Source organism: Equus quagga, chromosome 17 (genome assembly GCF_021613505.1).
Source record: "Equus quagga isolate Etosha38 chromosome 17, UCLA_HA_Equagga_1.0, whole genome shotgun sequence".
Taxonomy (NCBI): Eukaryota; Metazoa; Chordata; class Mammalia; order Perissodactyla; family Equidae; genus Equus; species Equus quagga.
The window spans coordinates 11,067,634-11,079,525 of record NC_060283.1 but is presented as its reverse complement, the minus strand read 5'-3'; the positions used below and the strand labels follow the sequence as shown (position 1 = coordinate 11,079,525).

The window sequence follows — 11,892 nt, the reverse complement described above, 5'->3', positions numbered from 1 at the left end:
GGAGAAGGCACAGGTAGTCACAGAGACCTGGACTCGAGTCCCTGCTCAGTCTCTTCTTACCTGTGTCACCTCAAGGAAGTGTCATAACAACTCTGTGCCTCAGTTTCCTCATGCATAAAATGGGGATAATAATATTACTTACCAGAATGAGCTCAGTCAGAGGTCAATAAATCTACGCTGTGTCGTGTAACTGCAAGGAAGAGAAACACACAAACTACGTGGCACAACTCGCCCTGCCATGCTCACCCAGAGCACTCGGGGAAATTTGGAATTTTTATACAATCTGTGTTTCCTGATGCAGGAAAAACCTGGGATGGCCCAGAGAATCTGCAATCAGAACAAGATCTGCGGATACAGCTGGCTGCCTCCTGGTGACATCCCTCCCATGTATTCCCCTCCTCCACAATTCTCAATAAGCTTCCACTCCACTGCATCCAATGAATAAATGCCCCAAAGTAGAGAATCTATGGGTTGGTAAGCATTTCCTTTTAATAAGACAACCTTTCTAAGTCATTCACCCACTAGTATGAATTTTCCCAGATTGCTGCACTCCATTGCAGCTTATTCAGTCAAGTTTTAAGCATGGGGATCCTGGGAGAGTCAGACCCAGGTGGGGTCTCAAAGGTGGAGGCTTCCAGCAACCTGAGAGTGTGGGAGAGGAGCAGTAGAAAGAAGAAGGGGTGCATAAAGTGAGGGACAAAGATTCCAAGGACAAACCTGGCCGTTTTCAAGTGTGCTTCCTCCAGGAAAGGAAGGCAGCATTCTTCCGCTTGCTTCACTCCCTCCTCTTCCTCTGTACTGCATGCACCACGTCCCAGGACTCAGCTCCATTGCCATAATCACAATGTTATGCAAGAGTATAATAAGGCCTATAAGCTAGTTAGACACCAAACAACCCACAAAATGATATTTCTTTGGGGAAATGTGTCCTGATCCCTAACCACTGACCTACAAACTTGCTATAGGTTAGCAGCTTCAGGAACATGACCTGTCACTAAGTGGGGAGCTGCTCTGCAATAACCACAGCATCTGTCCCATTGACAGATTGGGGTACACTGAGCTCCACGGACATCTGTTCAATCTTAAGTGCACATTAGATCAACTTTGTCAAAATATTCAGCTTGTCAAGTTTCCATGCAGGTCCTTTGTGTTATTTGAGAAATAAGCCACCCCTCCATGGCTCATTCTATGCAGGTGCATCCTAATCATGGATGTGGTTACAGTGGAAAGCTGCCTAACTGGAAACTTCTCAGAACATGGCACGAGGCAGGGACAATCGTATCAGGAAGCTTTGTGTTTGGGGCTAGGAGAATGGGTGACGTTTGGAGGCTGATAAGGCAGGTTCCCCAGGACTTGTGCTGTATATAAGGAGCAGCTCCTGCCTCTGCTGTACGCCTTCCACCCATCTTCCCTTCTCTGGAGACTTGGGACCCAGGAAGAACCATGAAGTGGCTGCTGCTGCTCAGCTTGGTGGCGCTCTCTGAGTGCCTTATCTACAAGTGAGTCTGGGGGACACGTGGCACAAAGAACAGCTTCCAAGGGGCTGCTTCCCTTCACTGCCTGTCACCCAGTCTTCCTCTCCTCCTTAATTTTTCTTCTTCCATTCTTCCTTCATACAACTCCTCACTCTCTTCCACTGTGTTGAGTCTCTTTTCTTGTCTCACTCTGTCCTTCTGGAGAAGAAGCCCTGCAGACGTGCTTAACAGCCCCAGCCCTCAAGTCCAGCCTGGATTTGGTTCCCAGCTCCATCACTGGGCCAGGCAACTTTGGGCAACCACTGAACTTCTTTTCAGTTGTGTAGAAAAAATGGGAGCATCTCCTCTCTTGACTTCCTTCCTTCTGCCTCTCTGGAATCAGCCTCCTTGACCTTCCCTGCCTTCCACAGCACCCCTGAGTGGACTCCTTCCCCAATTACACTTCCTCCTCCAAACCATCCCATTTGCAAACGCTCTGCCACAGGGTTCCACTTGTCAAAAAGAAGTCCTTGAGGCAGAACCTGCGCGAGAATGGCCTGCTGGCGGACTTCCTCAAGCAGCATCCCCGCAACCCAGCCAGCAAGTACTTCCCCAAGGAGGCCGCCACCTTGGCAGCCACAGAGGGCCTGGAGAACTACATGGATGTGAGTGCAGGGCCATGCAGGGCAGTGGGGCCTGGCACTGAGGACTTGGCCTGGAGGAAAGAGGGGTTCCCAGGGGTCTTGGAAGGTGGAGCAGGGCTCTCAGCCTGGAGGCAGTGACCCAGGTGTCTGCTCCTTGGATCTCAGAGGCACAGGAATAGTCACATCAGAGATGTTGCTCTCATTCTTTTGTTCATTCATTCATTCAGTGTTTACAGATGCAGAACACCTCCTTATGTGCCAGACACAGTACTGGGCCTGCGGGAAGCAGCAGGATAGAAAACCAGGCACAGCCTGTGCCCTCGGGGGGCTCACAGTCTAGTAGGGAGACACCATCATCACTGAGCCTCACCAACAATGAAAAGTACAGACAGACTGAGGGCTACACAGTGAAGGTGACACTCTGAGAGGGTGGCAGGTGGCGGGCAGTGACACCTCCCTTGGGAAATGAAGGAGAAGTGGAGGTCAGGGAGTATAAGAGATGGTCCCCGATAGCAGGATGGCTTGCGCCGGACCCTGGGACAGCAGGGAGCAGAGTGCATTTGAGGAAAGGAGGCCAGTGTTCAGGGAGAACAGAGAGGGAGGGAGGCGCAGAGTGAGGATTGTGGGGTTGGTGGCTAGAGCCAGACCAGAGCAGGTGATGAGGGCATGTGTCCTCATGGCCACTGAATCATCTTAACCAGGGGGGTTGACATGATCAGTGTGGAGTTTCAGGGCGATCTCTCACTGTGCTATTTAGAAGCCAAAGGCAAAGGCCTGCCCTTCTGTATATATTGTGTGTCCCCTGTGTGAGGGCACAGGGCCAACAATAGGAAGCAATGTTGCCTGTCGTTATGACCTTAGCCTGTGAAATCTGCCTGACCTGGTGCAAGTCTGAGCTAAATGGTTCCGAGCCACGTGACCTTGGGCAAGTCTTTTAAATTCTCTGATCAAGCCTCAGTTTCCTCCTCTGTCAAACAGAACCACAAATATCTAACACTAGAGAGTTGTTGCAAGTAATTAACACAATAGCGTTTTCTTGGAGTTTTAGGACAGGGCCTGGCTCTTGGTAAGAGCTTGGTAAAGTCAGTCCATTTATTCACTTAATAAATATTTCTGAAGCATCTACTATGTGGCAGAGGCTCTGTGCACAGAGCTGAGGAAACAGTGATGAAGAAACAAAGTTCCTGGAGCTTTTGTTATACTAGAGAAAGCAAATAGGAGACAAATTAAATAAATATGCAAAATAATTCCACGTAATGGCAAGTGATGAAAAGAAAAATAAATTAATTAGAGTAACGAGAAGAAGAATAATGAGGGAAGGGCAAATTTAGATGAAGTGGTCAGGGAGGGCCCCTTGGTGGAGGGGATGTTTGACTAGAGCTCTGAATGATTGAGGAGAAGGAGCAGACCAAGAAAAGATCCAGAAGAAACATTTTCTTAGCACAGGAATAGCAAGTGTGTGTCCCTGGGATGGGAATGAGCTTGTCACCATCAAAGAAGAGCCAGACCAGTGTGGCTAGAACTGCTGGCAAGGGAGACAGGGCTGCCGCTAAATAAAAATCCTGACCATGCCCTTCCTCAAAACATGCTGTACACACCTCGATTTAGGAACAAGATATCTCCAGGGGTTTCCATCTTTAGATGACTTCTTTATCTCCTGATCGACCATTTACTGAATGCACCTTTGAGCATTTATTCTGCTGGCTGCTATCAGGTTACCCACTGTCCTCTGAGATGGAGTGTTCTCTAGGGTGGCATGACTAAGACATTCAGGAGGAGAGCTGAAGAGGAGACAGCAGATTCTTACTTGATGGTGCTTAGAAGAGACAGTCAGAGGGAAACAGGGATGGAATCAGGGAAGAGATCAAGGAGGAGGGGAGGACAGGCTGGACCTTGAAGGATGGCTGCATTGAACATGGAGAGAAAGGCAAGGAGAGCAGTGAGGGTGGGGAGCTGAGGAGATACCCCAGGAGGCCCTGCTCCCTGGGGGGGTCTCAGGATGGGGAGTGACCTGTGCTGTCCCCGCCCCACAGGAGGAGTACTTCGGCACCATCAGCATCGGAACTCCCGCTCAGGAGTTCACCGTCATCTTTGATACCGGCTCCTCAAACCTGTGGGTGCCCTCGGTCTACTGCTCCAGTCTCGCCTGCTGTGAGTGCCTGGGCCTGCCTGGGGCCCCCAGTGTCCACTGACCTTGGAGCCCTGAACACTCGGGGGCTTCAAATAGGTCCAATTTCAAGCCTGCTGGAGTCCCTCTGGGATTCTCTCAACAGGCATTTCCCGAGCACCCATGTGCCTAGCACTGGGCATAAGAGCCCTGGGACAGAGGGTGACTCACACATGGTCCCTGCCCCCGAGGGGTTCAGTCCAATGGCAGAGAGCAGCTCTCCTGAACAAGCACAGCCCAGGGGACTAAGGGGGGCCCAAAGCAAGAGGGCAGTTAGGATAAGTGACTTAAAGGCATGACTGAGCTGAGTCATGAACTCACTTTTAAAAATATCATTTATTTACTAACGAAAGAGTATTTGTCATTGGGAGTCATGGACAGCGTTACAAGTTCCTTCCTCTTCCAGAATTTTCACCTGACTTTTAATTCAGAGGAGCCCCTGGAGTCCTCCCCTTCATAACCTGAACTGTAACATTGTAGGGCTGTGACCGTGACAGTGTAGCTGTGTCATGGGCTGTTCACAGTGCTCTGTGAAGGGGCTCACGGCCATGGGCAGCTGTGGGCCTGCTCTACTCAGTGTTTGCCTGGGGGTCCTTGGGAAGACTGTGGGGTTGGCTGGGGACTTCCATTTGGGAGATGGTCGCACTTAGTCCAACAAGGCAGGAATGGAACCTGGGGATGCTTGGGCTCCATCGTGTGGAGAATGGGATCCTTCGTCCTACAAAGCCTCACCCAGAACCAAGGCAGCCCACTCCAGAAAGTCATCCCTAGCCATGATTCTCACTTGGATTCTGAGGTTGATAATGTCACTTCTTGTCCTCCCAGCCGACCACAACCGCTTCAACCCTGAGGATTCCTCCACCTACGAGGCCACCAGTGAGTCGGTCTCCATCACCTATGGCACCGGCAGCATGACAGGCGTCCTCGGATACGACACTGTCAGGGTGAGAACCTGCTGCCTCACTGCCTCATCCTGCCCAGTCCTAGGGCCAGCTTCTGGGGACCCTGGAGGCCACAGTGCAACCCCGGAATCAGCTCATTCAGCAATATGGGTCTCAGTGACTCCAAAGTAACTTGATTAGTGGAGGGGGATGAGGAAGTGGCAGAGATGTCACAGACATTTCTAGGTGGGGCAGTAGTGGGTAAGAGGGTGGGATGCCTGGAGCCATCAGCCAACCTCAGCCCCACCCAAGCTGAGTGCTATGGATTTGGGGAGAGAAGATAGGAAAAGGCTCCATTACCTTTTATCACCTCCTCCTCTCTCTCCTCCCACTACCTGCAGCCTCCTCCTCTACTCACAAAGGCTTCAAAAGCATCTCCCCCTTCCAGAATGTGGCAGGGGTCAAGGGCTCTGATTTGCCTTGGGTCAGCTTTGCATCCAGTCATCAGACACAGGAACACACAGGGCCCATCCGTTCTGCAGAAAATTCCCACACCAAGGCACAGACAGTGGCCGTCTGGAGATCAGCAGCAATGGTCACTTCCAACAGAATAACAAACATTCCCAGAGATTCCCTCTCCCCTCCTTCCAGCCTGAGGCCCCAGAAGCCAAGTCCAACATGAGATGAACCAGGGATGCTCTGGGCCTGGGGCTGGTGCCCCGCAGTGCTCAGTCAACACAAGCTGGTTGTCAACATCTTTGTTACCCCCACTCAGGTCGGAGGCATCGAGGACACCAACCAGATCTTCGGCCTGAGCGAGTCAGAGCCAAGCTCCTTCCTGTACTATGCTCCCTTCGACGGCATCTTGGGTCTCGCCTACCCCAGCATCTCTGCCTCTGGGGCCACTCCCGTCTTTGACAACATATGGGACCAGGGTCTGGTTTCCCAAGACCTCTTCTCTGTCTACCTGAGCTCGTAAGTCAGGCAGGGAGGTCATGGTCACCTGGCCCAGCAGAGGGCTGTCCAGAGCTGGGTGGAGAGAGAGGGTTCAGCCAGCAAGAGATTTGAAAGGTCAGTGTCTAAGGCTTGAGAGGTATAGCTTTGGAGAGAATGGGGCCAAATCTCTCTCTGATGAACTGTCTTCATTCATCTCATTTACCAGCTGAGTCTTTGTCATCCTGACTTACACGAGTCAAATGTCAGCCATTTTCCCTCCCGCCCCAGTCCCCTCATCGTTGGCCCGAAAAGACCACAATTTAAAAAGAGTCCACTAAAAATAGGGGCCAAAATTCCATAGCAATGAAAGGAATATTTGATGGTGACTTATATCTTCAACAATGAAACATCCAAACAAAGAAAGCAAGTTTATGTCATTCGGTAAAAAAATCTAGGTTCCAGTTGTGACTATGAGTTAATCCTAAAAATGAATAAAGAATAAACCAAGTGTTGGTTTTGGTTGAGTCGAGGTTTATGCAGGAATATCTGAGGGTGTCGTCAGTTTCCTGAGACTCTCAGCTTTTCTCTGACGCTCTCATCCCTCTCTTTTGAAGCCATTGTCATTGTTGATCCATTTCTTTAGTTGTTCATTCTTCTACTATAAACTCATTGTGTCACGTTGTACTTACCGTCAGATGTTTACAGGAAAGTTGATGTGGGGTGAGGTGAGTGGGGACTATCATTCTGTAGCCAGTTCTTTGGTGATTAATTTCTTATCGTCATAAACATTTGCTTTCCTGTCTAACCTGAAACTGCAGAGATTCAGAAAATGAATACTCTGGTAACAAGGAGGAAACAAACAACGGAAGTAATTTACAACAGGAGGGCCTTATTGTCCTGTTGGTCCCTTAATATTCAAGTCGGCTCCTAGACATCCTCTGCCTTTATGGGACTTAGAGATTCCATGGGGCCATCTTACCTCCTCAACTAGATCAGGGTTTCTCGGTCTCAGTGCTATGGACATTTTGGACACACAATGCCTTGCTGTTGGGAGTTGTCCTGCGCATTGTAGGATGCTGAGCAGGCTGCATGGCCTCTATGTACCAGACACCAGTGGCACTTCCTACACCCACCTAATCATGACAACCAAAAATGTCCCCAGACCTTGGCAAATGTCCCCTGGGGGCAAAAGTGTCCCTGGCTGAGAACCAGGGGTCTATACTATCAAATCCTTAAGACCAAACATTGTCAAGCGTTCACTTCTCCTCAGGTCCCAGGGCAACGAGAGTGAGGATGAGGTGCAAACCACAACTCCAGAACCATAAGGACCTGGGTTCACATCTTGGTTCTGCCACTCCCTGGCTGTGGGTCCTTGGGCAAGTCATCCCACTTCTCTGAGCCTGAGACTCCTCCCTGTAAAGTGAAAATAATAATTAATGTGACCACTATATGGGCCTTGGTGTGAGGATTGAGAGAAACCCTGTCTATCACACACGAGCGCGGCTCCTGGCACTAGCAAGAGCCAATCAAGGGTAGCTCTTAGGATGAACACAGCGGATGTTCAGTTGAAAGAACGAATTCCTGTCTTTTGCCCCCACTTTCAACAGCGATGACGAGAGTGGCAGCGTGGTGATGTTCGGTGGCATCGATTCCTCTTACTATTCTGGAAGCCTGAACTGGGTGCCTGTTTCTGAAGAGGCTTACTGGCAGATCACTGTGGACAGGTGAGATCACATCGCCGTGGATGGGCACTATCCTGATAGAGCTCAGATCTCATTTCTTTATGGACTCACAGTTAACCGAGCTTTCCAGAATCTCCCTGGAACAGCCAGCATAGGAAAATGTGCTCTGGGAGGAAAAGGTGGGAGTTAGCCAATCCAGAGAGACCCCGAGAAAATCATCTCACTGGAGAAGCAGAGCTGTCTGGGACTCCAGATGCTCTGCAAGGATGAGCTAGCCACTTTCCTTCTGCTCACAGAGACAGGACATGAGCATCCCTGGGGAGAGCTGGAGGACCCACCTGTCCACATGACTTGGCATTTAGGGGACCTATGAACTGGCACATGCCCCCCACTGCAGGAAAAATTCCCTTTCTGTCTATGGACAGGACAAGATGCCTGAGAAGTTGTTTCATCCCATTCCTTTCCCCTTCCCCTTCTGGGCCCACCCCTCCATCAAGCAGCCTCATTCCCAGCTGTTCCTCCCCAGCTGGTCTGCTAGGGTGACTCCAGATTTGCCCAGGTGTTAGCCATTTCCCAGGACTCAAGGCTTTCAGATCTAAAACTAGGAGTGTCCTTAGCAAACCGAGACACTAGGTCCCCTCACGTCTGCGCCAGTGATGCTAAAACCTCATCAGTTCCTCCCACTCCTGCCCTTGCTCCTCTCATCTCCATCCCTCCTTGCATGCCTTCCCCTCTGCCTGGGATGTCTTCCTCCAGCTCTTTACCTCCTTGGCAACCTCAGGCTGTCTGCTTCACCGGGAAGCCCTCTCTGGTTGCTCCCCCCCACCATAACCCCCACCATGGATTGTTTCTTTTCCCATGTCCTATGCCCTGTTCATACAGCTCTTCCTCGGTCATAACTTATCATTCCAGCTAGACTGTGAGCTCCCAGCAGCCAAATACTGTGCAGCTGCCTCGTTTGGAATTTTGTCTCCCAGGCCTAGCACACAGTAGTCAGTCAGTAAAGTTTTGTTGAGTAAAAGAATGCATGAATGAATGAGGGCTTGAAGAAGAGAAGCTAAAATTTATCTATTGATCAACGGATAGGGAGGAGGGACTCTCTGGGGTGACTCGGTTCCTCCTTGCAGAGATGTCCCTGCAGTGGGCTCAGCTGAAAGACCCTTACTTGCATCTCACTTTCAGCATCACCATGAATGGAGAGTCCATTGCTTGCAGCGGGGGCTGCCAGGCCATTGTTGACACCGGCACCTCTCTGCTGGCTGGCCCACCCTCTGCCATTGACAATATCCAGAGCTACATTGGAGCCAGTGAGGACTCCTCTGGTGAGGTAAGTCCAGCCTTGACTGCCCCATTGTAGACTGAAGTGGCGGGTCTGCCATGCAGAAGGAAGGCAATCCCTTCCAACCCTCACTCTTTCCAGGGGGCGATCAGCTGCTCATCCATCTACAGCCTGCCTGACATCGTCTTCACCATCAATGGCGTTGAGTTTCCTCTGAGTCCCAGTGCCTACATCCTAGAGGTAAGGGGCCTCTGGGCCTGCCCCTAGGTTTCCCCCCATAGAATGTGGCCACACAGTCCCACTTGGCACTAAGGAAGGTGCACTTTCTCATTCTGAAACTGACACCTGCTCTGGACAGCCATTGGAGAAAAAGAATACATTCAAAACAAATGCATGCATGATAATGGGGACGCAGTATCCAAGGGGGAAAAGGGAGGCAAACAGTGATGGCATGAAAAGAGGACTTCTAGTTGGACCCTGAGTCCACGCTCTGGGTCTCAATTACTAGCCCATTGATTCTGAGCCAGTTACAACCTCCTTCAGCCTCAGTTTCCTCGTCTGCTCTACAGCTTTCCCCACACTCAGAGTGTAGAGTAGTCACGTGATATTGACCACATCAGTGCTACAAAAGGTTGGGCAAATGGTGATCCTAACTCCCATGGGTCAGGGCGTATGACTCCCCACTGTCTCTACCACGTGAAAACTCTTTAGTCAAATGAGCCAAAGGCCAACTACTTCCTTCTATAATAACTCAGGTGGAAAACTCATTTTGCCCAGTGGGTCAATGTCAATTCAGCAAGAAGTACTGACGCCCAGCCACACCCTGAGTGATGCTGATTATTTAGTAGAGGGTCAGACCTAACCAATGTGGCTGGTGGGGTGGGGTGCAAAGCTCCGAAGGTGATTCTAATGTGCAGCCAAGGTTGTGGGCCAGTGACCCAGTGAATGAAAAGAACTGACAGCTCACCACTGGAAGGGGTCAAAATAATCAGAAAAGGCTGTGTTACTGGGGCTTCCAAAATCCCCCCAGGAGCTGAGTTTCCCCAAACCCTTTCACTCCAATGCGGATGCTGAGGTTTGTGCATCTGCCAGACACACTGGACAATGTCTAGTGGTCCCTGGAACGAAGTGCAGTGAACAGCTCATACAGGCAGACCCCAGGCTAAGAAGACCCAAGTCCCCACACACGAGGCAGGAAGCTCCTCCTTGCACGTGCCTTGCAGTGGACGATGGCCCTTGATGCTGATCCCCCAGCATCTCTCACTGCTAAGTCTGTGTCCCATCTCTGTTTTTATCCTCCTTTTCTCCAGGAGGATGGAAGCTGCATCAGTGGCTTCGAGGGCATGGACCTCGACACCAGCAGCGGAGAGCTCTGGATCCTGGGTGACGTCTTCATCCGCCAGTACTTTACCGTCTTCGACAGAGCCAACAACCAGATCGGCCTGGCTCCCGTGGCCTAAGCCTGAGTCTTTCCTGCCACTTTACTGGAAGATCTGGCCTCAGTTATCCCCTTCTAGATGTGCATAATTCTCCTGATTGTTCTTCCTGTGGGATCATGGAGGTGGGATCTTGGCCCTGTTCCCTCTCATACCAATAACGTAGAATAAAAGCACAATCTTCTGAAACATGTTTCGTGGAGTTGCTTCTGTTTGTGCATATTTCTCCTTCACATCACAGGGGTCAGAATACCAGGATGTGGGGGCGGAAATGACCACTTGGAAAGCACCAAACAGAGCCAGTGACAGCACACACTTCATAATAGAGCCAGCAAGACAAATGGGCATCAGCATGTCCGACTGTGAGCATCATATGAAGACGTGGCGACCAGAAATGCCAGGACCATTGTCTCCTGATAGAGTAGAGGACCTAAGTGCTTGGTTGAGGGAGACAACTCCTCATTTCTCCCAAAGTCGATTAGCGATAATGAGAAAAGGAAAGAGATCAGGGCACATGACCACTGATAGTGACATTCCTAAGTAGGCCAGGCAGGCGGAATTTTCTGGAAGACATGGGCTAGAGTGGTGACAGAAGCTTACACCCCAAAATCTACCTGGCTGCTCTCTGGTTACCTGGTTGATGCAGACTAACACCTGAGACCCCTCAACAGTCTGGATACAAGACACTGAACCGACCCGTCTCCCCATCAGTAATTAAACAGGATGGTTTTCCAGTTCCTGAGCGTTGTGAGATGTGAGGAAGGAACTGAGCATGCCCATTAGCAAATAAGAACTATTTACAGCAGAGTTTCTCAGAGTGAGTTTGGTAGAAAACTGTTCCATGGAAAACAGAGTTTCAAAATAAGCATGGAGCACGCTGCATTCTAGGCCCTTCCTCAAGGCTCACAAGGCACCTTTCCAAGCAAAGCTCTGAGAATTCCTTCTGCAGAGTGATCTGTTTTGCTCTAATTCAGCTTGGCTGGATCCCAGGCCGTCACTTGCTAGTAAACCCATCACAGTCCTGCGCTCCTCGACACCCTCAGTGGGACAGTTCCCATAGCTCCTGCCTCTGCCGACAGCTGGACCCCAGACTGCCCTCTGGAGACCCGGGCCTGAGGGCTACAGCTGGGGCCCTCTGCTAAGAGGGAGAGACTTTGGGGTGCCCAGAACAAGATGGCTTTGGAAACCCCGTTAGATCATCCCACAATTTGTCATTCATCACTCATACAATATAAGAATTTCAGTTCTAGAAGGGGTGGGGTGAGCTCCACCACCCCATCCCACAGGTATCCTGTTTTCTCTCATGACCTCTCTGGATCATTTTCCCCAGTTGTAGAATCTTTTTGAAACATAAATTTGATCACATCCCTCCCTTGTTTAAAACCTTTAATTAATGCCTTCCCAGGGCACTTG

General features: G+C 50.4%; 1 protein-coding gene across 1 annotated transcript; it reads left to right on the top strand.

The window, feature by feature from the left end:
- Positions 1–1,443: 1,443 nt before the first annotated feature.
- Positions 1,444–10,503, top strand: LOC124229215 (pepsin A-like). The gene is made up of 9 exons (XM_046644315.1): positions 1,444–1,499; positions 1,960–2,119; positions 4,132–4,249; positions 5,091–5,209; positions 5,922–6,121; positions 7,690–7,806; positions 8,947–9,091; positions 9,185–9,283; positions 10,354–10,503. The coding sequence occupies exons 1-9, from the start codon at positions 1,444–1,446 to the stop codon at positions 10,501–10,503; spliced, it is 1,164 nt and encodes a 387-aa protein (XP_046500271.1).
- The last annotated feature ends 1,389 nt before the right edge of the window (positions 10,504–11,892 follow it).